Source organism: Plecotus auritus, assembly GCF_963455305.1.
Source record: "Plecotus auritus genome assembly, chromosome: 9".
Classification (NCBI taxonomy): domain Eukaryota; kingdom Metazoa; phylum Chordata; class Mammalia; order Chiroptera; family Vespertilionidae; genus Plecotus; species Plecotus auritus.
The window spans coordinates 110,276,783-110,302,393 of NC_137783.1; the positions used below are offsets into that span (position 1 = coordinate 110,276,783).

Genomic DNA, 25,611 nt, shown 5'->3' on the forward strand with positions numbered 1-25,611 from the left:
TACCTTTAAAGGACCTAAGGACAACACCATTTTTTTATATTACAGAGGACATTGTAAACAGAAGATTTATGCTTCACTGCCCAGTTTTCCTAGGGCTGAGTTCTAAGTTTTCTTGGCATAAAAAGGTAGGAGTACATTGATATTATAAATCAGTCTAGATCATCAATTTTTTTTAATTTGAAGAATGGTCACATTGTTTACTAATAATGCCAGTGGAAACTGCCATAGAGGCATGGTGGGTGGTGCAGGCTGGTCAGATAATGACATAAAAATATACAGAAACATACTGTAGATAAGATCACCAATTTAGGCCCTTAACTCTCTAGATCACTAGAGATTATAATGTGATACACAGTTTATATAACAAACTTTTTATTTCAATGTATCACTAATGACAATTTTATTCTCTGTAAGATTTTGTAATGAGTTGAATGCAAGATGACTAGATGATGAAACTTTCAAACTCTATATTCTTTTCAATAGTTGAGCATACTAATATTGCAGAGCTTGCAAATGTCCTTGAGATAGACTTTCCCTTATTAAGAAATGTATTCCTATGTATTGCTAATTGGGCTTTTCCTGGCTGAGTGGCTCAGCTGGTTGGAGCATGGTCCCATACACCAAAAGGTTGCGGGTTCAATCCCCAATTGGGGCACACGTATGGGAGGCAACCGATCTCTCTCTCTCTCTCTCATCAATAGAAACATATCCTCAAGTGAAAAAGAAGAAGAAAAAGGAGGAGGAGGAGGAGGAGAAAAGACAGGGCCCTGCCTAGGTAGCTCAGTTGATACACCAAAGTTGTGGGTTTGCTCGCCTGGTGCGGGCACATACAGGAAACAACCACTGAGTGGAACAACAAATCAATGTTTCTCTCTCTTTCTCTCTCTCTCTCCCTCTCCCCCTTTCCCCTGCCTCTAAAAATAATAAATAAAAATATTTTAAAAGGAGATACAGTAATAATGTGGATCAACTTTATTCACAATGATAGAATGTTTAATCTGTAAACAGATTTAAACGTACTTTGGATCCACAAAAGATACTCTTATCACAGGAAGGAAAGGAAAGCAGGAGTCCTGAACAAGAAGCTTTGTCAGCTCTGATACTGATAAAAATAGTCAAGATCCAGCTGACACAGCCAATATAAGCAGTTTGGGTCTGTCTACAGGACACACAAAGCTTATTGATTTCCTATTTGATTCAACTCTTAACTTTTTAATGATGGAAAATCTTTCACCAAAAGTTGGCAAATTCTCACATAAGTCTCTGGGACAGCTTCCTTACAAAACTAGGAAAGGTTCAAAACACTGGTGAAGGACTGCAGAGATATCTTGACCAGGCACTTACTGAGAAAATAATACTGTCTCTCTGTCTTAATAATGATATAGTCACACAACTGCATAGCAAGAACAATCCAATTATGATTTCCCTCTGAATTTCTTACACTGTGGAAGCCTTCTTGATCTGGACCCTGCGATTTATAGCAGAGTTCTAAACAAAAATTATATATTGTTTTTTCCATTGCTCCTCTCCCTAATGAATTCAGCCCATCAGCAATAGCACTCTCCAGAATATTAGACCAGTTATCCAGAAGTCACTGCCCAGAAATCAGCTCCTCGTTTATTGTACTGTCCAAAACTACAAAACTTCAAAAACCATCAGATATATGTCAGGGTTATTATTGAACGTTAATGTTTTTGGAGTCATAATCCTGAAGTAATTCCTACTTTAGATTAGCTCAGGTGTTGAATGATGGGATGAGAAAAACCTTTTCCATTTGATAAAACAGAGCTACAAGGAGAGTTTGCTTGTGTCAATATGGGTGTTCATAAGCATTACAAATATCAAAAAACGTCCAGCTGGAGTGGCTCAGCGGTTGAGCATGGATCTATGCACGAGGCCACGGTTCAATTCCCAGTCAAAGCACCTGCCTGAGTTGCAGGCTCAATCCCCAGTAGGGGGCCTGCAGGAGGCAGCCAATTGATAATTCTCATCATTGATGTTTCTATCTCTCTCTCTCCCCCTGCCTTCCCCTCTGAAATCAATAACAACATATTTTTAAAAACAAAAATACAAATATCAAGGAACAAAGTGGGCTTGTAGGGGTTTCTATAAATATGTCCCCATGTCTACGTTTCTGGACAACAAGCAAAAATGAAAACTTGGTGGCACTTCTGGTGAGAAAAGAGAACCTTATTTAACTTCTAGCTCAGAGCAAATGAAAGTACAGAATCGTCAGAAATAGTCATTGAGGAAGCAACTGAGGCGTCAACAATAAGAACTCTGATGTTGCCACAACAGAAGCTAACTGGTTTCCTCTGAGCTGTTTCTCATTTAATTCAGAGTTGTTTAGTTGTTCCGCTCTGAATTAAGTGAGAAAATTTGTAAGAAAACTGCTACACACAACCTTTGAAGAAAAGCCTTCAAAAACTCACATTTCAGTAGAAAACTCTCTCTACATGTCCTTGACTTTGTTCCCTCATTTAGGAAGGTGCTCCTACACTGGATATTCACATGGAGGCCAGCTTTTTCAAGTTTGCTTTACTATCTTATGCTGGTCTAGCTTTTGCACTTGAGTGCAAGACCATTAGGGGTTGGGAGACCCCACAGTGCCAGAAATAATTTTTTAACTTGACTTCTCAGTTTCCACGTTGCCTCTGCTTCTACCAAGGCCATGTGCTCAGGTGTTTTTTCTTTCCTATGTGAATGGAAAAAGGGCTATGTAATAAACCTGACAACAGAGCGGGGGAGGGGTGTAATGTGGCAGGTCTGACAAGCTCAGTGACCAAAAGTAACCACACAGGATGGTCTGATCACAAATTCCTAATGGGCAGGTCACAGCAGGTAATGTCCCAGGCCTGTAGCAAGGGTTAACATTTACCTTAAAAGTGAGCCATGACCATGCTTTTTATTCAGTTAGGATAACATGCCATTGAAATGTCAGAGTAATTTTCTTTCCCAGATCCCCTCAAAGGCACAACCACAGGCACCAGAACATAAAACCACCGGAGCAGGAGACCACAGAACCCCTCATGGTTATCTTGTTCCCGCATACCATCTCTGTGAGCTGTAAATGTTAATTATTAACTATCCTGTACCCACCAATGTAAAATAAGCATGTTTCTCTGTTTTGCTTTTTAGCCAATCCCAGAGATTTTTCTGCTTTACTTTCTCCCACCTCCTTAACCTATCACTGGATTTCATGTATCTTCCTTTTCTCCTGATCTGAACTGCATAAACGGAACTACAAAACTGCCATTCTCCGGGGCATTTTTTAATCCGTTGAGATCTTGCTTCCAGGCACCTCCTATAAAACTTAGTTCAAATAAACACCTATAAAACTTTTCTATAGGTTTCAATGTTCTTTCCTGGACACTTGCTGTAAATATCCATCTCCATTCCAGCTAGTTTCCTCGGCTGACAAGTCCTTCTGCTTGTGGACAATACAGAAAACCATGCATGGAGCCCGGTAGACCAGGGTTTGAGTGAGGGCTCACCACTTCCTAGCTGTGTGACATTAGGCAGATGATTTAACCTTCGTGGGACTCTGTTTTCTCATCTGTAAAATGGAGGTTAATACCTGCCTCAGAGTTGTGTGGAGTATCCACAATGAACCTGAATTAGTAACCACTCACCAAATGTTCATCTCCCCTGGCTCCCATTACACTTCTCAAGGCACTTTCAACAGCAGCCCAAACTGCACATATTGAGCCTCTACTAAATAATAAAAACCTAATATGCAAATCGACCGAACAGCAGAACGACCAGTCGCTATGACTCGCACTGACCACCAGGGGGCAGACACTCAATGCAGGAGCTGCCCACAGGCCAGCCAAGGTGGGTGCCAGCAGGAGGGGGGAGACTAAGGGGGGCAGCAATTGCCCCACTGATCGCTGGCCAGGCCTAGGGACCCACCCATGCACCAATTTCATGCACCGGGCCTTGAATCCTCCTATATAATAAAGAGGTAGCCCTAACCGGTTTGGCTCAGTGGATAGAGCCTTGGCCTGCGGACTGAAGGGTCCCAGGTTCGATTCCGGTCAAGGGCATGTACCTTGGTTGCAGGCACATCCCCAGTAGGGGGTGTGCAGGAGGCAGCTGATGGATGTTTCTCTCTTTCTATCCCTCTCCCTTCTTCTCTGTAAAAAATTAATATAATATATTTTTAAAAATAATAATAAAAAAATAAAGAGGTAATATGCAAATTGACCATCACTCCAACACACAAGATGGCCACCCCCATGTGGTCAAAGATGGCCACCACAAGATGGCCAGCAGGGGAGGGCAGTTGGGAGGGACAGGCCTGAAAGGGAGGTCAGTTAGGGGCGATCAGGCCTTCAGGGGAGGGCAGTTGGGGGGACCAGGCCTGCAGGGGAGGGCAGTTGGGGGGACCAGGCCTGCAGGGGAGGGCAGTTGGGGGGTCCAGGCCTGCAGGGGAGAGCAGTTGGAAGGGACAAGGCCTGCAGGGGAGGGCAGTTAGGGGAAAACAGGCTGGCAGGGAAGCAGTTAGGCATCAATCAGGCTGGCAGGGGAGTGGTTAGGGGGTGATCAGGCTGGCAGGCAGAAGCGGTTAGGGGCAATCAGGAAGGCAGGCAGGTGAACAGTTGGGAGCCAGCAGTCCTGGATTGTGAGAGGAATGTCCCAGATTGGAGAGGGTGCAGGTTGGGCTGAGGGACACCCCCCCACACACACACACACCAGGTGCACGAACTTCGTGCACCAGGCCTCTAGTGGGTTTATATTGGCCCTTGGAGGGCTGTGATACTGATAATACAAGAAATAGCTTCTGGGTCTGAGGAGCTTTGAGTGTAGTCAGGGAGACAGCTTCCCCTTACAGAAGCAGTCCTGGAAGCAGATAAGGACGACAACGGTGGAAGGAAGGGACGGAGGGTACACAAAAGTAGGGACACAGAGTCCAAGGGCGAACAAAAACGTAACGCGCGGGGCGCCGGTCCTCGTGCGTCACGCTTGGTGCCCCGCCCCACCCCACCCCACCCCACCGCACCCGGAAGCCTCCCGGGGCCCGCCGGGCCGGAGAAGGCCGGAAGTCCAGCTGTTCCCAACGGCCCCGGCGGGGCCGGCCACCTGCTGCTGCGGCCCGGATTGGCTCCTTCCGCCGACGCGACGGCTTTAACCAATCACCAGTGAGGCCGGTCGGGAGGCCCCGCCCTGCGGGAGCCCGCGCTTGCGTTCGCGCCCGAGTCAGGCTGCGGTTTGCCGAGCCCTGGGGCGTTGTTGGAAAGGGCCCTGGCAGGGAATACGGGGCAGAGGCGTGTGTGACACTGGGCAACCTCCGCTTTTCCCTGGCGTCAGTCTTGCCATTTACACGGCGTTGGCGGACTGGGGGAGGGAGTGACCCCGGTGGTGGGGAGAAGGGACCAGAGGAGTGGTCGCGGGAGTCCGTCCGCTCGCACGGAAATGGGAGCGGTGGAGGGCGCGCGCAGTGAGGGCCCCGGCGGAAAGGCAGCGGCGAGAGCGGGTGGTATCTTGGATCGTAGGGGCCCCGTAGACCCCGCCCCTTCCCGCAGGCCCCGCCCCCAGAACTTAAATCGCGGGGGCAGCTTCCGCACACCCCACTGCAAGCCTGGCCGACTGCGCCCTCGCATACCGTCTGCCTCCCTCTCCGCGCCCTCCGACCGCCCGCCGACCGACAGAGCCACCCGCACTCTCGTCTCGTGTTCTCCCCGCGGCCCGGTGAGCCCGGCCCGCCCCAGCCCTGCTCCTGCTACACATGCTCCGCGCCTGCTACCGCGCTTCCCTCTCTTTAATTTCCCTTCTCTGCTCCCAACCTATTTTTTATTTTTCCTCTCTCCGTCCTTTATCTCTCTTCTTTCACCCTTTTCTTATCGCGCTTTTCTTTACCTCTGGCGTTCAGGTAGCTGTAATTTAAACCTTCACACCCCCCCTTCCTTCCCTCGGCTGGAATGCCAGCCCTGCGTTGGGTGGGGACCTTCTGGCGCATCAGCGATGACCAGAATGACCCCTCCCTTTCCCGGGGGCTCCAGGCCTTTGTTGGAGCTATTTCTGCTTGGAGGGGCTTTGAGCTGCTGGAACCGGCCGCTGCTGGGCCTGATCCCAGCTCCTCTAACCTCCTCGCAGCCCTGCTCTGGGCCCTAGTGGACTCACCGAGTCTCTCCTGACGCATCATGATACCTCTAACCGCCCCCCCCCCCCGCCCCCAACACTCCTACTCACCAATCTGCTGACTGGGTTGGGGGATGCCTTCCAGAGTCCTGCGTGCCACCAAAACAGAAGTCTGGAAGAGAGCCGATGTGTGGTACTAAGCAGACAAGGAGGGAGAATTCCTGGGTTCATTTCCTCCCTCCATTGTGTGCACTGAATTGGTCCCTGGGGAAATGGACCCTGTCCGCTCTCCCCAGGCACGGATTGAGTGGGCTTTGTGCCTTGCACAGGTGCCCTTTCCTTAATAGGGTGTGGTCCTTTAAGGTGAATTTCCTTCTAAATTTCCCCCTTCTTTTCCCTTATTTACAGGACACATAGTATGACCTTTATGTGTTTCGTCTCCCGGCCATTTTCTATGGAAAACCAACAGGATCGGACCATGAAAGCTACTGGCAGCTTTGAAGAATGGGACGCCTTTAGAGAAGCTTGATCTTGGAGGCCTCAGCGTGAGACCTTATAAAGCCGGGTGAGAGTCCAGTCCAAGGGAGGGTCTCCTGCTGCCTCCTCGCCCTAGGGTCTGGGATGGAGGTGGAGAGTCAGCAAGACATAAACAAAAATAACTGCCCCCACCACCCCAGTGAAGTCACTCTTCAGAGTTCACAAAGCACTGACATGTATGTATCCCTGGTCTCATTCTGGCTCTTGGGCTGACCCTGACAAGCCAAGGATAATGGTACCCATTTTACAAAAGAGGAAATTGAGCCCCAGGTAGGACAGTGATTGGCCCTGGGTGACCCTGGGAATCAACAAAACAGGAACCTATTGGTTCTAACTACATATAGTTTTACTTCAGTTTTGACTGCCCCTGAGACTGAGACTGAAACTTCTAATAAGATCTATGGCTTTTGGATACTGAAACTGGTTATTTGCTGGGGACCGCAAAATAAGATTAATTCTTCCTAGGCCTGAGTTTTACTAACTCTTTTTAGTAGGGTCTTTAGCAGAGGTGACCTTTAACCCCATACCGATGCCCCTGAAGGACCTGACTTGTGGCAAACCCAAGGCAACATTCAAAATGGCAGCTGAGTCTTTTTTTAAAATATATTTTATTGATTTTTTACAGAGAGGAAGGGAGAGGGATAGAGAGTTAGAAAATTCGATCAGCTGCCTCCTGCACACCCCCTACTGGGGATGTGCCCGCAACCAAGGTACATGCCCTTGACTGGAATCGAACCTGGGACCCTTCAGTCCGCAGGCCAACACTCTATCCACTGAACCAAACCATTTATGGTGGCAGCTGAGTCTTTGTGTACTTGTCTTTGAGGTGAGCAGGGGCTGGGTCTCACAACACCCTCAGCCCAGCTCAAAGTCAGGACGTGAGACTCATGTCATCATGTCTCACATGCCCAGAGGAGGGATGCCACTTGCCTTTACTTTCTCAGAACTGTCATATTGGCATGAGAGAATTTGGCTGTTGGACTTCGTTGTGAAAGGCCCTGCTGGTGCCTGGGGCTGAGGAAACCACAGGAAAGAAATGAGCTGGGCACAGTACAAAGCAAATAGCTTAAGCTTTGGAGACTGTAGACATAGCTGTCTTACCAAGTTCCCTCCTCATCTGTAATACGGAAGTAAGGGTGGCCACCTCGCAGGGCTGCTCTGAGGGCTAAGTGGGCCAATAGAGTGCCCCAGGTGCTGGGGTGGAGCACCTCCTGGGGGATGAGGATAGCAGAGCAGGGAAGCTAGGGAGTCTGGAGCATAATCCACCCATTGTGCCATTTGATGGCCCATCTTAACAGCCTCAAGTGGGCCAGGCTCCAGGGAAGGGAAAATTCGCCCTGCCCTATAGGAGCTCCTGATGCAATTGAGTGGCGAGTAGGCTCCGGATTTCCCTGTTTGCCCCCACCACCTGGGGATGAAGCCCAGGAGGAAGCAGCTTGTGAGCTGTTTGTTTCCATGGGTCACTGTGTTCACAGCTGACTCCCACCAGATCCTCCCTTTGCTGGTCAGCTCTTTCCTCCGGGCCCCAGCAACAGGGGCAGCCAATCAGACTGGGTTCAGAGCAGCTGCTCCAATGAAATCAGAAGTGAGCTCAGGGGAGAGAGAAGCAGGTGGTCCTCCCCCACTGGGGCTGGGCTCACTTCCTCCTTTCTGCAGCGGGGGAGGGAAGGGTGTTGTTCCAACTCTAAGAACAAAATGTAGCTTTTGGTTTCCTGTGTCACTATCTCTGACTGGCATCTCCCCACCCCCGTCTCTTGTGGTGATGTGGGTCCCCCTATGGTGGAGGGGAAGATACTGGCCAAAGGGAGTGGGTTTTCCCTGAATCACACAGTAGGGCAGGGGAAGAAAGTTGAGCGCCTAGGCACTTCTCTCAGCCCCGAGAATTGCCTAGGATCCTTCAAGGTCCAGCTAAGTGTTACCATGCCTAAGTCTTCTGATTACCCACTCTTCTTTGCCTCTCTTCTAATAGAGTTAGTTGTTACCTCCTCTGCAGTTTGACAGTATGTCCTGCAAGTCCCAATGCAGCTTGAATCACCTGCCTACTCCCTGTGCCAGACAGTAAGCCCCCTTAAGGGTAGATACTGTCTTCTGCATCTCAGTGAACCAGGCCCACCTCTTTCTTGTTGAAAGAATGATTCAGGAGAGCCCAAGCTGTGCAAGGGCTGGGAAAAGAATGAGACTGATGGGATGGGAAGGACTGAATACCCGTTCCTTTTCTTACACACTTAACAGTTCCAGAACCTTAGGAGTCTCGCTTGCTTAAGAAACCCAGGTGGATGCCCTGACTGGTTTGGCTCAGTGGATAGAGCGTCGGCCTGGGGACTGAAAGGTCCCAGGTTCGATTCCGGTCAAGGGCATGTACCTTGGTTGCGGGCACATCCCCAGTAGGAGGTGTGCAGGAGGCAGCTGATCGATGTTTTTCTCTCATCTATGTTTCTGACTTTCTATCCCTCTCCTTCCTCTCTAAAAAATCAATAAAAATATATTTAAAAAAAAAAAAAAAGAAAGAAAAAAAAGAAACCCAGGTGGAAGCCTTCAGGTTTATGCCTGTCAGGTCTTGGTCTGCCTGAAACCTTTTCCTCACTTCTGCCCTCCAGACAGATCCACAGGGCTTCATGAGTGAAATCTCTGGGCCCAGCAGACGGAGGTCTGGCCCAGGGCCTATTTAAGGCAACACTAGGATATCTGTGATCCGGACTTTCCCTATAGTGAGAGCTCTTAACAAAATTTGGATGCCTTGGGCAGGAATTGCTTCTTCAGCCCCTATTTGAGTACCTCCAGAGCTCACTATTTTCCCTCATAGGGTTACTCTGGTCCTTGCTGAGGGAGGTGTTGCTGTCAGAGAAGGTAGGGGTGGGGGTGGTGAGCAGGGAAACTGATGGGGCTTCTCTCTCCTTGGCTTAGATTCCGGCAGAGTTCCTCTATCTCGTCTTGTTGCTGGTTGAAGGTGCCCCCTTCTCCAACTTTTCTTCATCTCCTGGAAGACAGCAGAAAATCAGCATCATGGTTGGGTTTAAGGCCACAGATGTGCCCCCTACTGCCACTGTGAAGTTCCTGGGGGCTGGCACAGCTGCCTGCATTGCAGATCTCATCACCTTTCCCCTGGATACTGCTAAAGTCCGGCTGCAGGTGAGGGGATGAAGCCTAGGAATCCTGATGGTATCTAGCCTGTTCCCTCCCCAAGACGCAGACTCCTCAAGGGCCAGTGGGTTGTTTGGCACTGTAAACGTTGGAGCATGGGCATGCCAACCTGTCTGTTCCTATACCTGTCTTGGTCTAACAGATCCAAGGAGAAAAGCAGGGGGCAGTGCGAGCTGCAGCCAGTGTCCAGTACCGCGGCGTGCTAGGCACCATCCTGACCATGGCGCGCACCGAGGGTCCCCGCAGCCTCTACAATGGGCTAGTCGCCGGCCTGCAACGCCAGATGAGCTTTGCATCTGTCCGCATTGGCCTCTATGACTCTGTCAAGCAGTTCTACACCAAGGGCTCTGAGCGTAAGTGTGGAGCTGGGCTGTAGGCTCCTTAGCCTTTTCTTCTCAGTAGTGATGGATCCTAGTTCATTTCGCTGCCTAGCTCCTTCAGGGCCCTGATTCTCAATGATTTCTGAGCTTTTGGGCTGTGCCATCTCTGAGCAGGGTGTCCTCCCATGATAATCCTCACAACTACTTTGAGAGTAGGTGGTATCCCGTGTTACAGATGAAGAGACTGAGGCTTGCTGGGGGTAGCATGGGAGGAAGGACTTAGCCAAGCGCACACAGAGGGAAGCAAAAAACACACCGAGGACTTTAGCTTCCAAAGGCCAGCACTCTTGTTTCTTCTCAGCATGTCATGTCCACCCTCTGTTTCACACATTTGGAAACTGAGGACCCAGGTTAAAGGTTGACTTTTCCTAATATCACCTGGCAGGGAGAAGTAGATCAAGTCTGATGTGTCCCAATCTTTGGAAAAGCCACTTCTCTCTGAACCTAGGTTTTCTCATTTGTCAAATGGAAATGACTGGTTTCTGAGGGCTATTGAGCAGGTTAAATGAAGTGAATAAAAATATTTTATGAAAGAAAGCACTAAAGTCTCGTTTTGTCCTACTCCCTGCTGTGTCCCAGTGCCTACCAAGTGGTAGACAAAGTAATATTTGGTTTGATGTGAGGACTTCTTAGAGGAAGAGCTGGTCTGGATCCTATTCCCAAAAGGCAAGAGAAGCTGTATGTGGTGAGGAGAGGCAGAAAATGAGTGCAAGCCCAGCTGGACACTGTCCTTCATGGTTCTTCCACAGATGCCGGCATCGGGAGCCGCCTCCTGGCCGGCAGCACTACAGGTGCCCTGGCTGTGGCTGTGGCCCAGCCCACGGATGTGGTAAAGGTCCGGTTCCAGGCTCAGGCCCGGGCTGGAGGTGGCCAGAGATATCAAAGTACTGTTGATGCCTACAAGACTATTGCCCGAGAGGAAGGGTTCCGGGGACTCTGGAAAGGTGTGTACCAGATGTTTCTTCTTTCCCTTTTTTTCTTCTTCCTTCTCCCCTATTCCCTGGTCTCACATAGACACTCCTTCCTTCTGTAGGGACCTCTCCCAATATTGCCCGTAATGCAATTGTGAACTGTACTGAATTGGTGACCTACGACCTAATCAAGGATGCCCTCCTGAAGGCCAACCTCATGACAGGTGAGTTAGGGTAAATGATGCTGGGTCTCACCCTTCCCCCCGCTCAGGACCAGATGTGGTAATCTGGTTGCCCGAAAGCCACATCTTTTCATCCTGTTTCCTCTTGGCTTATAGAATGAGTTCCTCTCACTAGCATATTGAAGCCAAGTGGAATGAAGTTCCCACTTTGCACACTGAGGCTTTGAGGCAAGGCGGGCAAAGTGACTTTAGGTTCTCAAGAGAGGTCCCAGTTGGAGTTTCCGTCTCTCTAAAATCACAAGACCCCAGCTACTTAAATAACCTCTCTCCGTCTGGAATGATGGGGTGAGGAGTCCTGACCCCCTTGCCTGTTCCTCCTCCTTGACAGATGACCTTCCTTGCCACTTCACTTCTGCCTTCGGAGCAGGTTTCTGCACCACCATCATTGCCTCCCCTGTCGACGTAGTCAAGACGAGATACATGAACTCTGCCCTTGGCCAGTACAGCAGCGCTGGCCATTGTGCCCTCACCATGCTCCAGAAGGAGGGTCCCCGAGCCTTCTACAAAGGGTGAGCCTGTGATCCACCCCACCCGATTCCAGGCCTATTACACCTGGAACTGAGTAGCAACCAGTATCAAACTTTCTGATCATGGTCCTGGTATTTCATGGGCATTCTCATGCTCATACTCCTTCCTCTCAGAGTTGCTGCCTGCTTTATGGTGTTTAAATGGAGACTCACAGGGCATTCTTGCTCACAGCCACACAGCTGTGAGGCTTTGGTCCCTGGGCCCTCCCAACCTCCTTTGGGACAAAGCACAGGGTTGGATTGGATGCCAGGGCCCAGTGGGGTGGTGAGCAGGAGGTGGAGGTGCCCCCTATGACCTGTGTTTTCTCCCCTCTAGGTTCATGCCCTCCTTCCTCCGTTTGGGTTCCTGGAACGTGGTGATGTTCGTCACCTATGAGCAGCTGAAACGGGCCCTCATGGCTGCCTGCACTTCCCGGGAGGCTCCCTTTTGAGCCTCTCCTGCTGCCAACCTGACCACCTCTGGCTTGGCTTCAGCTCCAGCCAGGCCCTCCTTTTCCTCTTCCCCTCCTCCCCTCCCCTCACTCCCCACCCTTTCCTTCTCCCATTTCTACCATCTCCCTTCCCTCTCCCCACATTTTTACCTCATCTCCCCATTGCCTCTCAGTCCTGGTGGAGTTGACCCCAGTTGACACTGTGAAGGCCTATCACCAACCAGGATCCCAAGCCTCTCAGTCCCTTGAAAAGTTCAGCCCATCCCTTTGTCTTGTTCCCAAGCGAAGCCAGCCCGTCACCCATAAAACAAGCTCAATCTTGGTGTCTCCTCCCTCTCTTATAGCTGTTAGCAGAGATCTTAGTTTGATGGGCCCCTTTGGCACCTGGTGGCAGTGGGGAAGCCACCCTAACTTGGAAAGGGGCGGTGTAACCCACTTTCCACCTCCAGTGTCCAACCTGGGGCCCATGGACGTCGTCTAGTCTGTTCCTCTTTCCAGAACAGGCCTGGTGCTGAGGTGTCAAGAGAAGGCGTGGTGGCTTTGCTGTCACCAGGCTCCTTGAGCTTTCACTCACCCAGTGCTTGGTACTCCAGCATTTGCCTTTCTACCCCCTCAGCTGGCCCCAGGCCTGCTGATCTGCAAAATGAGTGTTCCTGTCTGCTCTCCATCTCCTGTGCTTCTTGGAAGATTTAGAGGAACTTGGGAGTCAGATGCTGTGGGCATATTTTATTCCATTTTATAAATGGGAAACCGACCTCCCCAAAGTCCCAGACCTAGTGAGGGCAAGTTGGGCTGCCTCCCATCCTCCAGATTCCCATCCTTGGGAGACAGTATTGCTGGACTGGGAGTGCAGGCTGCAGGACAGACATCTGGCCTCAGCCTGAGGGTACTTCACACTTGAAGTCTCACCCTCTCCCTGGGCTAGAGATCCCAAGGAAGCAGTGGCAAGCCAAGGCTTAGACTGCATTGGGATTGACACATCTCTATCCCTCTTCCGACCACCTGTCTTCAGGCAGGAAAGCAGGTGGGCAGGGACTGTGAGGTCCTAAAATCTCAAATATCACGCAGGACTGAGCCCTTAGAATTAAGCCCACCAGGCCCCTCATAGATGTCTGAGGGCTGAGAGGTCATGCAGGGAAGGACACAGGACCGATCTTGGACTCCTCCCTCTCCCATGGACTCTCCCACAGAGACCCTTGCTGGGGTCCTGCAGGAATCCTGTTGGGTAGCTGTGGAGCCAGGTTGAGAGAACATGACCCTCCTCGCAGCCTAAAACAACTGATGCTACTGCTCCTCCATTGGTCAGAGCTGGAGGCTAGGCTTTCAGCACCTGGGCAAGCGGTTCAGGATATTAAACAGGTTCCTGGAGAAGGAAAAAGGGCCCAGCTTCTGACAAATTAAGCCAAGGTCTCAGGCCCCAAGAGGGACATAGCGGGGTGCCACAAGTTGATTCAGAGTGAAGCCCGGCAAATGCGACCAGGTTGTTCTCTACTGGGCTACAGGCAGGCAGTGTAAATGGAGGCCCCTGGCCCTATGTCTTTGGCCTTGTCACTGTTTTGCACCAGAGGGGCAGTTTGTCACCTTGGCATGTCAGCTGGTTCGTTTCGGCAGGCTTGTGTCCCAGACATGGATAGGAGTGCACCAGGTTTCACCATGGTTCTGGGTATGATCCAGGGGCAATGAGCTGGGAAAGGTGGTAGGAGCCACTGGACAGGGTACCACCAGTAGGCCTCTAACTGGTTCTTAGTCCTTAATGCCTATAAAATGGGTGTGTGGTGAGCCCTGCTTTGCTAAGCTCACAAGGTCTCACCCTGGGGAAGAGGTTAGCAGGCTTTCCAGCTGGCCTGGCAGAGACCTGGAGTGCTGGGATATCCCAGTGTAGGCCCACATGTCCTTCTCTAGTCACTGTTCTCAGAACAGGGCTGCTACCACCACTCAATCCCCCAGGTTGTTCCTCAGAGGACATAGTTGGCTTCGTTCATCTGGTTTGCACAAGGACTGCAAGATAGGGGTTGTAGTCTGAATCTGAGATTTCCGAGAAGGGAAGGGATTTACCTAAGGGCACAGCTGGTAAGCAGCACATCTGAGGTATGTGACTCCAAAGCCATGATTATGCAGAGATGCTCCTTAGACCCCGGGCCCAGATCCTACACCTTGGGCTGCTGCTGCCGTTTCCTGGTAGGTTAAAAATGGCTGACTAGTGCTACTGAGTCCCATTGAAGGAAGAGCCTTAAGCTAATAATGATGCTTTGAATGGTGGAATCCAATGTGGGAGCTCTTTCTGGCACCTCTGAAGTCTTCACAAAAGTGGCCACTTTGTCATAAAATTAGACCTATCCTAGCCCAAACCTAGTCTTGGCACAGAAGAGGTGCCCACCTCACTGTCATTGACTGATGAAAAGCAGATGGGGAGGCAGGTGTGGTCTGCACAGGCTCAGCTGGATCTGGAGGCTGGCACTCCTGCAGGCCACTTGGACAGCAGTGCTGGTCCTGAAATCAAGTTCACCAAGCACTTTCACACAATGACTTGGTCCTCACAAATAGCTTGAGGAAGAGTCAGTGGCTGGGCTGGGAACAGAACCCAGGTCTCCAAGGCCACCATGCCTAGAGGCAGCCCAGGACCCACTCACTGCTCAGGCCAGGGAGTTGAGGCCGGCAGGATAGGAAACAGTAATTTCCAGCACTTGTGTCCTTTATGCTGCCTCTCTAAGCAGGGTGAGTCTGTGGGAAGTGGCCTTCGAGGTTCTGATGACAGCTGTGCCACTGAGCCCTGAGACAAGTGTTTTCTTGTACTTCAGTTTTCCCGAGTACAAAGTGACCTTATCACACTAGACACTTGAGCCCTTTTTAAAGACCAGGTGTCCAGGCTACACAGCACTGCCCCAGGCTCTCAAGGTGGGAGCATTAAGGCTCTGAACCCTCAGGGACCCAGCCACACCCACAAAGTCAGGGCAGGGACCCAAGAGGGGCTATAGGAAGCTTCTCTCCCTCCAACACACTCTCCTGGGTGTAGTAGAAGATAGCAAATAAATTTTTATTTGTCAGCCCATCCTCATGTCACACCTGTGCAGTGGGCTGGCTTCCCTGAGCACTCCGAGGCTGTGGGAAGTAGAAGTGGGGTAAGCCCCCTCCCCACAAGCCTCCGCTGACCCCTGTTGCAGCCCCCAGCCCACCAGTTACGTCAGCAATGCCTGGCGCAGCATCTGCTTCTTCTGAGGTGTGAGGCGGGTGGGGAACTGGATTTCGAAGAAGATGAAGAGGTCCCCCTTCTTGGTGGGGTCCTCAGGCAATGGCATCCCCTCACCTGGCACCTTCTTGCAGTACTTAGGACTGAGAGAAGATGAAAGAAGAGAGTTGAGAGGGCACCCCAGAGCAGCATCTGGACAGAGCCCATACCCCCGCTGCTCACATCACCTCAGGCATGGGACAGTCGCTACAGCTTCCACCATGGGCAGTAGCTTTCTTCAGCCAGAACTGGGTGGGAGGAGAGAAGGCTGGCTTGTTCCAGATAGTTTGCTCCCTGAGAACCCATTTACACTGAGTCTCTGGGAGTATTTCAGGAATCTCATTTTAGAGATGGAAAACAAGGCAAGGAAGGAAGGAAAGTGAATAGACCCTGTCTTGTTGGGGAGTGCTGGGCTGCTGAGCAAAGCTTCCCATGCAGAGGGCCCTGCTTGGAAAGGGCTCATTGGGATTAACTCAGAACTCTAATGAGAGCTTTTGAAGGATGGAAGATGAAGGCAACAAGGATTGCCTAACACTGTGGACCCCTAGCCTCTAAATGGGCTTTGTGAAAGTTACAAAAAGGCACCCCGTTGGCCCGGAGAGGCAGAGTGGAGACTGGATTTCAGTCCTCTCTTGCCCCCTTGTGCTTAGTGCAACCTCAACAACTGTACTAGGCCAACCTGTCTGATGCTACTACCCTCTAAGGCCCAAGCCAGCCCTTCTGCCTATGGAGGCCCAAGCAGATGGACTCACTGGATGATGTCATTGATGGGGATGTTGAGTAGCCGATCATCTAGGGTCTTCACCTCCACGGTGCAGCAGGTCAGAGCCTAGGGGACATTAGGGCCAAAGGCAGAAGTAGGGAAGTTCCCCATGGCCATTCTGTTTAGAAAGCACTTTATAATCCTCTTTAGTACCAGGCCCCAAGCTGGGCCTCGAGGAGATAAAGGGATATCCAAGAACAAACGAGTGAGCCAAACAATTTCCTGCCCTCAAGGAGGTCGGTCTGATAGGCAAGACTGATGTTGATATGTGTTATGATAGAGGGAAGTAGAGGGGTCGATGGGAGCCAAGGAGAGCCCTCTCCCCCTCCCCCAAACCATTTTGGAGCGAACAAAAGGGTTACACTGTGCTGGTAGCAGTTGATGAGGGCTTTAAAGAGTGAGGAGGAGCTTACCAGTTAGACACGGTGGGTAGATAGCATTCCAGGCAGAGGCCAGAATAAACAAGAGAATGAAGGTGTGAAAATGTACCAAATGGGCAGGAGCTCTAAGTGGCATGGTGGCTAGAGGGCAGGGGATGAGATCAGCAGAGGCCAGATTGTAGAGGGCCTCGAATGCCATCAAAGATGTTTAGACAGGAGTGTGGCATGGTCAGGTGAGGAAAGACTGCTGTGGGCAAGAGCCTGGAGGAGATGAGCAGGGAGGCAGGAAGGCCACCAAAGAGCCTGCTGCTCAGACCCAGATGGTGGGTTTGAACAGAACTGGACCAAGGGGAGAGGGGCTTGGAGGTGGAATTGACAGGACTTAGTGACTGACTGCAGGTGGGTGGAAAGGAGAAGCAAAGTCTAGGCTGGTGCCCAGTTTCTTGCTTGGGTTGTAAGGGTGTGGAGGGGACACTCATGCTCAGGAGTGAACCTGGCCATAAAGATTCCATGTGGCACTCCCCACATTCTGAAGGCCTGCTTGCCTCGGGGCCTCCCATAGGGCAGGAGGAGCTCACTCTGATCCACCCACCCCCTAATTTTCCACTTTAGCCACTCACCTTGCCCAAGGGGATGGAGTTCACAAAAATGAGGTTGTCATTCTCCCTGCGGAAGCGAGGGTGTAGCTTCTCCTTCACAATGAAGATGATGTCTGCTGGGATGATGTTGGGGCCCTGGGCAGAGGGGGCCAGGGAGGACAGGACTAATGGGCGTGTGACCTTGGCCAAGTTATTGCCTCTACTGGTCTCCAGGTCTTCATCAAAACAATGAAATTAGACCATTGTTCTTTTAAATTTTTTTTAATTTTTATTTTTGTTAATCCTCACCTGAGGATATTTTCCCATTGATTTTTAGAGTGGAAGGGAGGGGGAGAGACAGAGAGAGAGAAACATTGATGTGAGAAAGACACATTGATTTTAGTTGCCTCCTGGACATGCCCTGACCAGAGCTGGGGATTGAACCTTCAACCGAGGTACATGCCCTTGACCGGAATCGAACCTGGGACCCTTCAGTCCCGGCTGATGTTCTATCCACTGAACTAAACCAGCTAGGACTAGACCATTCTTGATGGGCCCTCTCAGTTTGACTTCAGAGCCTCTCCTCTGATAAAATTTCCCTGGTGAATTCTTTTTCCTCTCCTGAGCATGCCCAAATAGATGCACTCAGCTGAAGGGAGACAGGCTTCCGTAGATGGTGGGTGGAACACTGTGCTGGGTGTTCTACAAAGTCTCTGTACTGCCAAACTTGACCAAGTCACCAAAATTCTACTGAGGTCTCTTTTGCACCCCGGGACAGAGGAATCAGACCTGCCCCTACCCCCAAGAGCTCCAGTCTAGGGGGTAAACAGACACATAGTGAATCCTCAGCATGTTCAACAGTGATGAAGGGAACCCAAGGGCAGGAGCTCAGGGAGGTGCTGACCTAAGTGGGAAGGTTGCCCAGAGGGAACATTAGAGTTGGGTCTAGAAGAGGTTTTTTGGAAGTAAATGTATTACAGGTGAGAAAGGGAGCGAGAAGTTCCAGCAGAGAAGTTAATCTCTCTCAGCTCTGAAGACACCATCCGCTGCTTTGGACAATAATTTTATATTTTTATTTAAGTATTTAAAATTATTAATAAGTGATTTCTGAGTAGTTCCTATAGTTGGATTTTACTCAGAGAAACACTGAAGAAATTCAAGCACTAGAGTTAGGACTGGGTTCTCTTTTCAGCTCTTGCCTTGGGCAAGGGCCTCCCCTCTCTGGTCCCCAGTTTCCCACTCTGCAAAATGGAGAGAAGCCCTAAGCTGCCCACTCACAGACGTGTTGTGAGGCTCTGTCCCTTGGAAGGGACACTAGGGATCATCTCACCCACTCTGCAGACTGCTCTCCCTGCCAGACCAGGGTTCACAGGGGCAGAAAAAAGTATTGCCCCCTCTCCCCGCTGCACACCCCCCACACACACACTGAGCCCAGGTAACTGATCCTGGAACTGACCTTAATCAGCTTCCTTCCCTCTCACCTGGTCACCTTCCTTCTCAAAGGTGATCCGTGTGCCTTGCCTCCAACCAGGCTTCACATCAATTGTGAGGATCTTGTCCTTGATGGTGGAGGAATATCCATCCTCGTTCAGCACCTGCAGTGGGATGGTGAGGGGAGAATTGCTCAGGATTTCCCAAGGTGAAAGAAATGCCGAAGGATCTGTGCTGGAGCTCAGTCCTCTAGCAATGGGGAGAACCTGCCTTGAGCCATTGCCACTCCCACCCCATTCCACCAGAACAGGAACTTAGGATTCCAGGATGGTGGGCATGTTATGGGGCCAGGACCTGAGATGCCAAGCAGTCACCATGAGTGGATCAAACCACTCCAGCCCTAGAAAACATGTGGCCCTGGCCACTAACAGATGAACAATGAACATGTACTTAATTCTTCTCTCGCACCCTAGGGGATGACACAGAGCTCAACATATCTGAACATCAGCTGAAGCATTCCCCTATTATGTCATCCATCCATTCCCCAATCACATGCCCAAATGGGTGCCAGCTGTGGAAAGCATGACCACAGTTGGCATCTACTCTGCTGGGAAAAGTTTTGAGGGGACCTTGTTCATGTGCTAGCACAGGGCTGGGCCATAGAATTGGGGGTCTTCTTCAACCAGTCCCCTCAGGGACTGTCTCCCAGCCTACCCTTAATTCCCACACTGCTCTTTCTTACTCATGGGTCATACCCCAGATGAAATCCTGAGGGTATGGTCTGGCAACATCCAGAGGGCAGAAGTCATAGTTTTAGTTCCTCCCTTTCAGAGCCCATGGGGATGTGGCTGAACTGAGAAGGGAAAGATCCCCTCCCAGTGAGAAATGTTACAGAAGGAATTCCTACACTAGAAAAGAACCAGGCTAATACCCTCAACTGTCCCTTCCAAACTCCAGATTCTAGTATTCTGCAATCCTAGGTCTCCGAGTCTAAGATTGCATCATTCCATCAGAGACCATACCTGAGGTCTAGAGTCAGGGGTGACTGTTAGGGTTGGAGGGGACAGTTGATGTCTCCCTGTAGGAACAAGCCAATTACTCACCCTGCGGGAGATCTTGATTTTCTTGGTGCAGCCAAAAAATAAGTCCTCCAGGGAAAGGTAGAGGTCTCTTTGTATTGGGAGGTCCTGTTTCTTGACCCCTCGGCCCCGGAGCCCCCCAAAGTTCAAATCCACCTCTTTTCCTTCTGCATCAAAAAACTCTGCAGGAGGTGGGGAGAGGAGTAAGAGGAATTGTGTCTAGAGTCTTGGATTGATAGAACTTCCCCTACCCCTCCTCTTCAGTGCCCAAGGAAATCGGGTGCTGGTAATAGCTAGCATCTGATTTCCATCTTGAAGATTCAGCCTTGGGCCAAGAAACTGTCCTCAATTGCAGATCCCATGATTATCATCCCTTGCCACTCCCCATTGCTTCATCCCCCACTTTGGACCCCCACTCTTTCCTGACTTCCTTTCCCCACAACTGTGAGCAATGGACTATTATAGCCACTTAATAGTCAGGAAGCTGAGGTTTCAGAGAGATGAAGAGATTTGCCCAGGATTACACAGCTCATAAGTGGCAGCACATGGGTTTGAAACAGGCCATCTGAGTCCAAGTTTCTTGCTTTTCCCAGTCTTACATGGATTTTATTATAAACTCAGGTTTCTTTAGCAGATAGGTGAAGGCAATGCACAGTGGGAGGGGTGTCTGAGCTGAAGGGGCAATGGGCTATAGTCCACTCATCATAGTAACATGGAAAAGAGGTAGATTTGGGGGGGGGGGTCAAGCAGGGAAAAGGGAGACATATGTAAAACTTTAGACAATAAATAAATAAGATAAAAGAGGTAGAACTTTTGAAATGCAGAAAGGCTACAGTATGGCCAGGAAGAAAGGGCTGGGGAGCCAGGCAGTGAAAATCTACTCTCTTGAGTTGCACAACTGGAGCCAGGAAGACAGGTTTGAAGGTTAACTCCTTGCAAGGTGATTCTGAGCCTCAGAAATCAACTCTTTTGTCAGTCTGTGTGAGACCTGGGACCTGTGATCATTCACCCATCCATCCATGGAGTCATCTGACTAACACACACACACCTGTGCAATGAAATCTTATGCAGCCATAGAAATGAATAAAGTAAATCTGTATATAATGTATAATAAGACAAGTGAAAAAAAACTGTGTGAGCAATGTGGTCCCACTTTCTTAATAAATAAAAGGTTTACGTAAAAACAAAACTATGCTCAGAAATGCATAGAAAATCTCTGGAATAATACATAGAATGTTAACTGTTAGTGGCTGTTTCTGGGAAAGAAATGGAAGGCTGCAATTTATTCAATAAATTATTTCTTTACCATGATACATATATATGTAAAAGTTAAAAAAAAAAACTACTCAAAGAAAAGCATCTTTACAGCTATGCCCAAGGCAAGGGGATAGGTAGAACTTCTTACCACTAAAGGGGTTGTTTCCTCCGAAGAACTCATGGAAAACCTTTTCAGCGTTGCCATGGAAGACATAACCAGTTGCCCATGGGGTCTCGGACCCAAACTCCAGAGGAATCCCGCCCTTCAGACCCTCTTCTCCAAACTTGTCATAGATGCTTCTCTTCACAGCTGTGGATATATGCCACTTTGAGAAGGAGGCAGAGTCTTGAGGGGCTAAGAGAGCTAGAAGGCTGAGTAGAAGGAGGATATGGGGAAGAGCATAGGACAAAAGCATCCATATTTCTAGTGTCTACAGTCTGGCAGTCTTTGGAAGGAGACATAGAAGTTAGGGGTTTAATTTCGTTGTGATGGATCTGGGTTTGCCCCCCTCCAGAGAAGAGATGGGAAAGACTGAGTTATGCTGGGGAGGGGTGGGGATTGGAGTAGAAACAGGGCGACCAAGGGTCAGGCTAGCCTTCTGGGATTTAGTTTAATCCATCATAACGGCTATCTCATCTGTAAAGCAAAAATAATCCTAGAACCTGGACATTGTAGAATCTAAAAATTCTAGAGTTTTGAAACCCTAGGGTCTAAAGTCCTGAAAACTCTGGGCTGGAAAAACCTTAGTGATCTGCCCATTCTCCTGCACAGTATCCCTGATTATAGTCTCCAGGACAAGTGCGTTGGGAAACCCACGTGGGCAATGCCCCAGGCAGGGGTGGGAAATAACTTCCTCCACTCTTCTGGTTTCCATAGGAGAAAAATGTCCTAATTACTGGCCTCTCTCTACCCTTACTATATATATAATTTTTTTTTAATTTTTTTCTTCTGATTTTAGAGAGGAAGGGAGAGGAAGAGAGAGATAGAAACATCAATGATGAGAGAGAATCACTGATTGGCTGCCTTCTGCACACCCCCTACTGGGGATTGAGCCCACAATTTAGACATATGTCCTGACTGGGAATTGAACCATGACCTCCTGGTTCATAGGTTGATGCTCAACCACTGAGCCATGCCAGCTGGGCTCTCTCTGCCCTTTTATGCTGTACTCAGGGAAATGGAGATTTAGCTACTTAGTAAATTCTGGAAGGATAATCTAGGCCTCAGCCTTGGCCTTTTCCCCTTGGCAGCAAGCATCAAGTTCTCTCCATCCCTGTAAGGGATAGTGGGGTGTGGGGGATGTGGGGAGTCCTGCCCCACCTCTTGCTCTGATGAGACCAGGTGAACACATCAACTTGATCTGAGGGTTCTCCAGCCCACATCCTCCACCTTAGCTTGTGTCTACTGAGAAAGGCAATTCTTCATTCTTTTCTTTCTTAGCTTATTTAGATTTTGCTTACTGTATGCTGAGGCTCCTCAGAAAGCCCAACATTCAGAAACTTAAGGAATGATCTTAATGGAGAGGTGGGGCAGAGGAGAGGTCCTGGAGTCACTCCTCCAGGCTCAGCCCCAGTCACTCACGGTCGCTCAGCACATCGTAGGCCTCTGCTATTTGCTTGAATATCTCCGCTGAGGCTGGCTCAACGGACTTCAATGGGTGGTTCTTAAGGGCAAGTTTCCGGTACCTAGAGGAGGGAGGGTTAGAACAAGTCATAGCAGACCTGGCTCAGAGCTAGCTCTGCTTTCTATTACCTAGTGACCTCTTAGCGCTCTGGTGTGCCCCGCTATAAATCAGGGCTGTGGTGGCCAGGGAAGCACACTGTTCAGACCCCCTTGAAGAGAACCCAGTGTAGGGAGCAGAGCTGACTGACAGTCCCAGCGGCTGGCCTTACCCTGGGTCTTTGTGCTGATCCTATACCCCTACCCAACCCCAGCTGCTCCCAGCCAGTGAATCAAGATGCTGGGGATATTAGTGCTGGCTCAACTCTGAAGGACACAGGGCTCCTCATCACACAATCACTGCTGCTTGAGGCCTCCTCATCAGCCTGGCTGAGATTTTCTGCAGACCAGGCTGCAGCCTTCCTTCCCCAAACCTTCCTTCCCTCTCCCCTTCCACAGGTGTCAAACCTACACAGTCCTGCTCCCCCGCCACCCCAAGTGTTTCCCCAATTCATTTTTTTACACATCTAATTCCGTCTTGTCTGAACTGACACACAGGCCTCTTGGGAAGATTAGATAAAATAAAGTGTCAAGGGCCTGGTTCAGAGAGGCACTCCACGCATGTCAGGTGCTTTCACTGTCTCCAGTTACTGTTGCCTATAATCTGAGGCTGCTCCAAATTATAACTGACTGAGCTGGGTTTGCTGTCCTGGGACCCTACCTCTTCATCCATGAGGGTCCTGGCTCAGCCCTTGGAGGCCTTGCAGAGAATCTGCTCTATCTACCTTGAGAGACTTAAAGATAATTGTCACAACCTCCTGAGACTTCTAAACTAGCCCTTCTCAGTTATAGAGGTTGCAGTCAGTTATGAGGAGATTTCCAAGTAAATTCTTTCAGTGAGTAAAAGTAAAGAGATTTGAGAAGAGTTCAGTTTTTCATATAAACTTGAGTGGTTTTAAAACGATCTCTGCAGTAGTATCACCTACTCTCATTCACCTACTTTCCTGAGTGGGAGACGGGGTGGAGTCAGTACAACTGCGGCAACCTACAATGAATGAGTGATACTGAAAAGGTTAATTGGTGATTGATTATGAATCATTGTTATATAAGTTTAAATTGGGGGGTGGTGGCAAAATCGAGGTGCTCCTGTGGGAGAGTGTGTTACACATGTGACTCATCCCTTAAGAGTTGTTGCAGGGGAGAAGTGTTAAGAACTGTTGTTTGAAACATATACAGTTCTTTTATTTTTTTAAAATATATTTCTTTATTGATTTCAGAGAGGAAGGGAGAAGGAGAGAGAGATAGAAACAATGATGACACAGAATCATCTATTGGCTGCCTCCTACATACCCCCCACTGGGGATCGAGCCCGCAACCCAGGCACATGCCCTTGGCTGGAATCGAACCCAGGACCCTTCAGTCAGCAGGCCTACACTCTATCCACTGAGCCAAGCCGGCTAGGGCCATATGCAGTTCTTTTAATCACTATATGACATGGTTTCAGATGCAAATGATTGCTAGCATATTCATGTTCATTATCTCATATAATCCCATTTCAATACCATGATAACCCTCCTCCCCTTCTTAGGGAGAGATGGGAGAACTGAGGCTCAGAGAGGTTAAGTAATTTGCCCATGTCACACAGCTAGCAGGTAGAACCTGAACTCAGACCTAAATCTTTCCAATGCTTAAGTTGGACTCATCGTTCTGGACGCCCTCCTCATGATACTTCCCTAAACGGGCCCTACAGGCCAATGAGCTGCTCTGAACAGTGGGTGACATGACACACTGTCCTGAATTGTTCTTTAATTGTTTCATGAGTGTGTGTCTTGTTTCTCCAGCCATACTGTAGACTCTCTCCCCTTACATCACTTAGATGCCTAGAGGACCTGACCCACAGTAGGTAACTATAGCAGGCATGGTGTTTGAGTACTGGCTCTGCTGTTTCCTAGGCATGTGACCTTGGGATAATAATGGCACCTCCCTCTCAGGGTTGTAGTGAGGATTAAGTGAAATAATGGTGGAAGGTTCTCAGAACAACATCTGTACAATTCAATAAATGTAGCTAGTACCACTATCCAACCTTGATTGATTGAATTATCCTAGATTCCTCCCTTTTTTTACCCCCCAATTATCCAATTAATTGTCAAGTCCATTCTCTCCCCTCTCGACAGCCCACTGCCCTACTTCAAGCTTCAGCTTTTGCCTTGATTATCATTACATCCTCTGAAGGGGTCTCTCTCCTTCCAGTATAAGCTTCCTCAGCACCCTGCACTTCTCCTTTTTTATCATTCATAACACTTATGACTTATTCAACATCTGTATTCACCAACAAAATTAAGCTGCATCTCTGAGTCATGCTTGTATCTCCTAACCCATTAAGTAGTTGCTCAATAAATATTGGTCCAAAAGAGGGTTTTTTTGTGTGTGTGTTTTTGTTTTGTTTTGTGTTTTTTTTTTTTTTTCAGAAAAATGTGCTAACTCCTGTCCTAGACTTTCTTAGAAATAGACCATAATGCCCCTAAACTTGATGCAGTTTATTCAACACTAAGACCCCATGTGATGGCCAAAATAAAACTTGTAACACATCCTTCTGGCCAGGTCACTCTTCTGCTCTCAATCCTTTAGTTCTCCATAATATGCAGAATAACATTCAAATGTCTCCTTTGTCCCCATTTCATTGTTAGGAAAACCAGGGCACCTAAGAGGGGGAGATAGGGCGGGGAGGGTAAAGGATGATGGACTGGGAACCCTGACACAACCCAAAGCCAGGCTAGAAGTGTGCAAGGAGCAAGAGAAGAAACAAGGTTTACTTTGCTTGCCCAAAGCTGTGCAGGAAAGATCAATTTGAAAGAGCAGATGGGGCCGGCCCCAGCACATAACCCAGCTCCTGTCCCAACTTACGCCTTCTTGATCTGGGCATCCTCTGCATTGCGAGTGATGTGGAGTATAGCGTAATAATCCTGGCCCATGGCTGGCTGGCTGGC

General features: G+C 49.4%; 2 protein-coding genes across 2 annotated transcripts; one reads left to right on the plus strand and one right to left on the minus strand.

Moving 5' to 3' along the window:
- Positions 1–5,216: 5,216 nt before the first annotated feature.
- UCP2 (uncoupling protein 2) lies at positions 5,217–12,573 on the plus strand. Its single transcript, XM_080642155.1, has 8 exons — positions 5,217–5,691; positions 6,490–6,646; positions 9,523–9,747; positions 9,902–10,112; positions 10,889–11,083; positions 11,173–11,274; positions 11,621–11,801; positions 12,136–12,573. Exons 3-8 carry the CDS (start codon positions 9,622–9,624, stop codon positions 12,248–12,250), a joined length of 930 nt encoding a protein of 309 aa, XP_080498281.1. The 5' UTR covers positions 5,217–5,691; positions 6,490–6,646; positions 9,523–9,621; the 3' UTR covers positions 12,251–12,573.
- A 2,853-nt stretch (positions 12,574–15,426) lies between these two features.
- On the minus strand, positions 15,427–25,611 carry DNAJB13 (DnaJ heat shock protein family (Hsp40) member B13; the record flags this gene model as incomplete). The annotated part of the gene is made up of 8 exons (XM_080642156.1): positions 25,529–25,611; positions 22,547–22,650; positions 21,113–21,274; positions 19,732–19,889; positions 18,679–18,792; positions 17,240–17,353; positions 16,229–16,305; positions 15,427–15,580 (listed from the first exon to the last, which is right to left on the minus strand). Exons 1-8 carry the CDS (start codon positions 25,594–25,596, stop codon positions 15,427–15,429), a joined length of 951 nt encoding a protein of 316 aa, XP_080498282.1. The 5' UTR covers positions 25,597–25,611.

Excerpts from the sequence above, each read along its gene's own strand:
- UCP2 (XM_080642155.1), top strand. The coding sequence starts at position 9,622 with ATGGTTGGGTTTAAGGCCACAGATGTGCCCCCTACTGCCACTGTGAAG. Across the intron at positions 10,113-10,888 it reads CTACACCAAGGGCTCTGAGC|ATGCCGGCATCGGGAGCCGC; the intron begins GTAAGTGTGGAG and ends GTTCTTCCACAG. Across the intron at positions 11,802-12,135 it reads CCCCGAGCCTTCTACAAAGG|GTTCATGCCCTCCTTCCTCC; the intron begins GTGAGCCTGTGA and ends TCTCCCCTCTAG.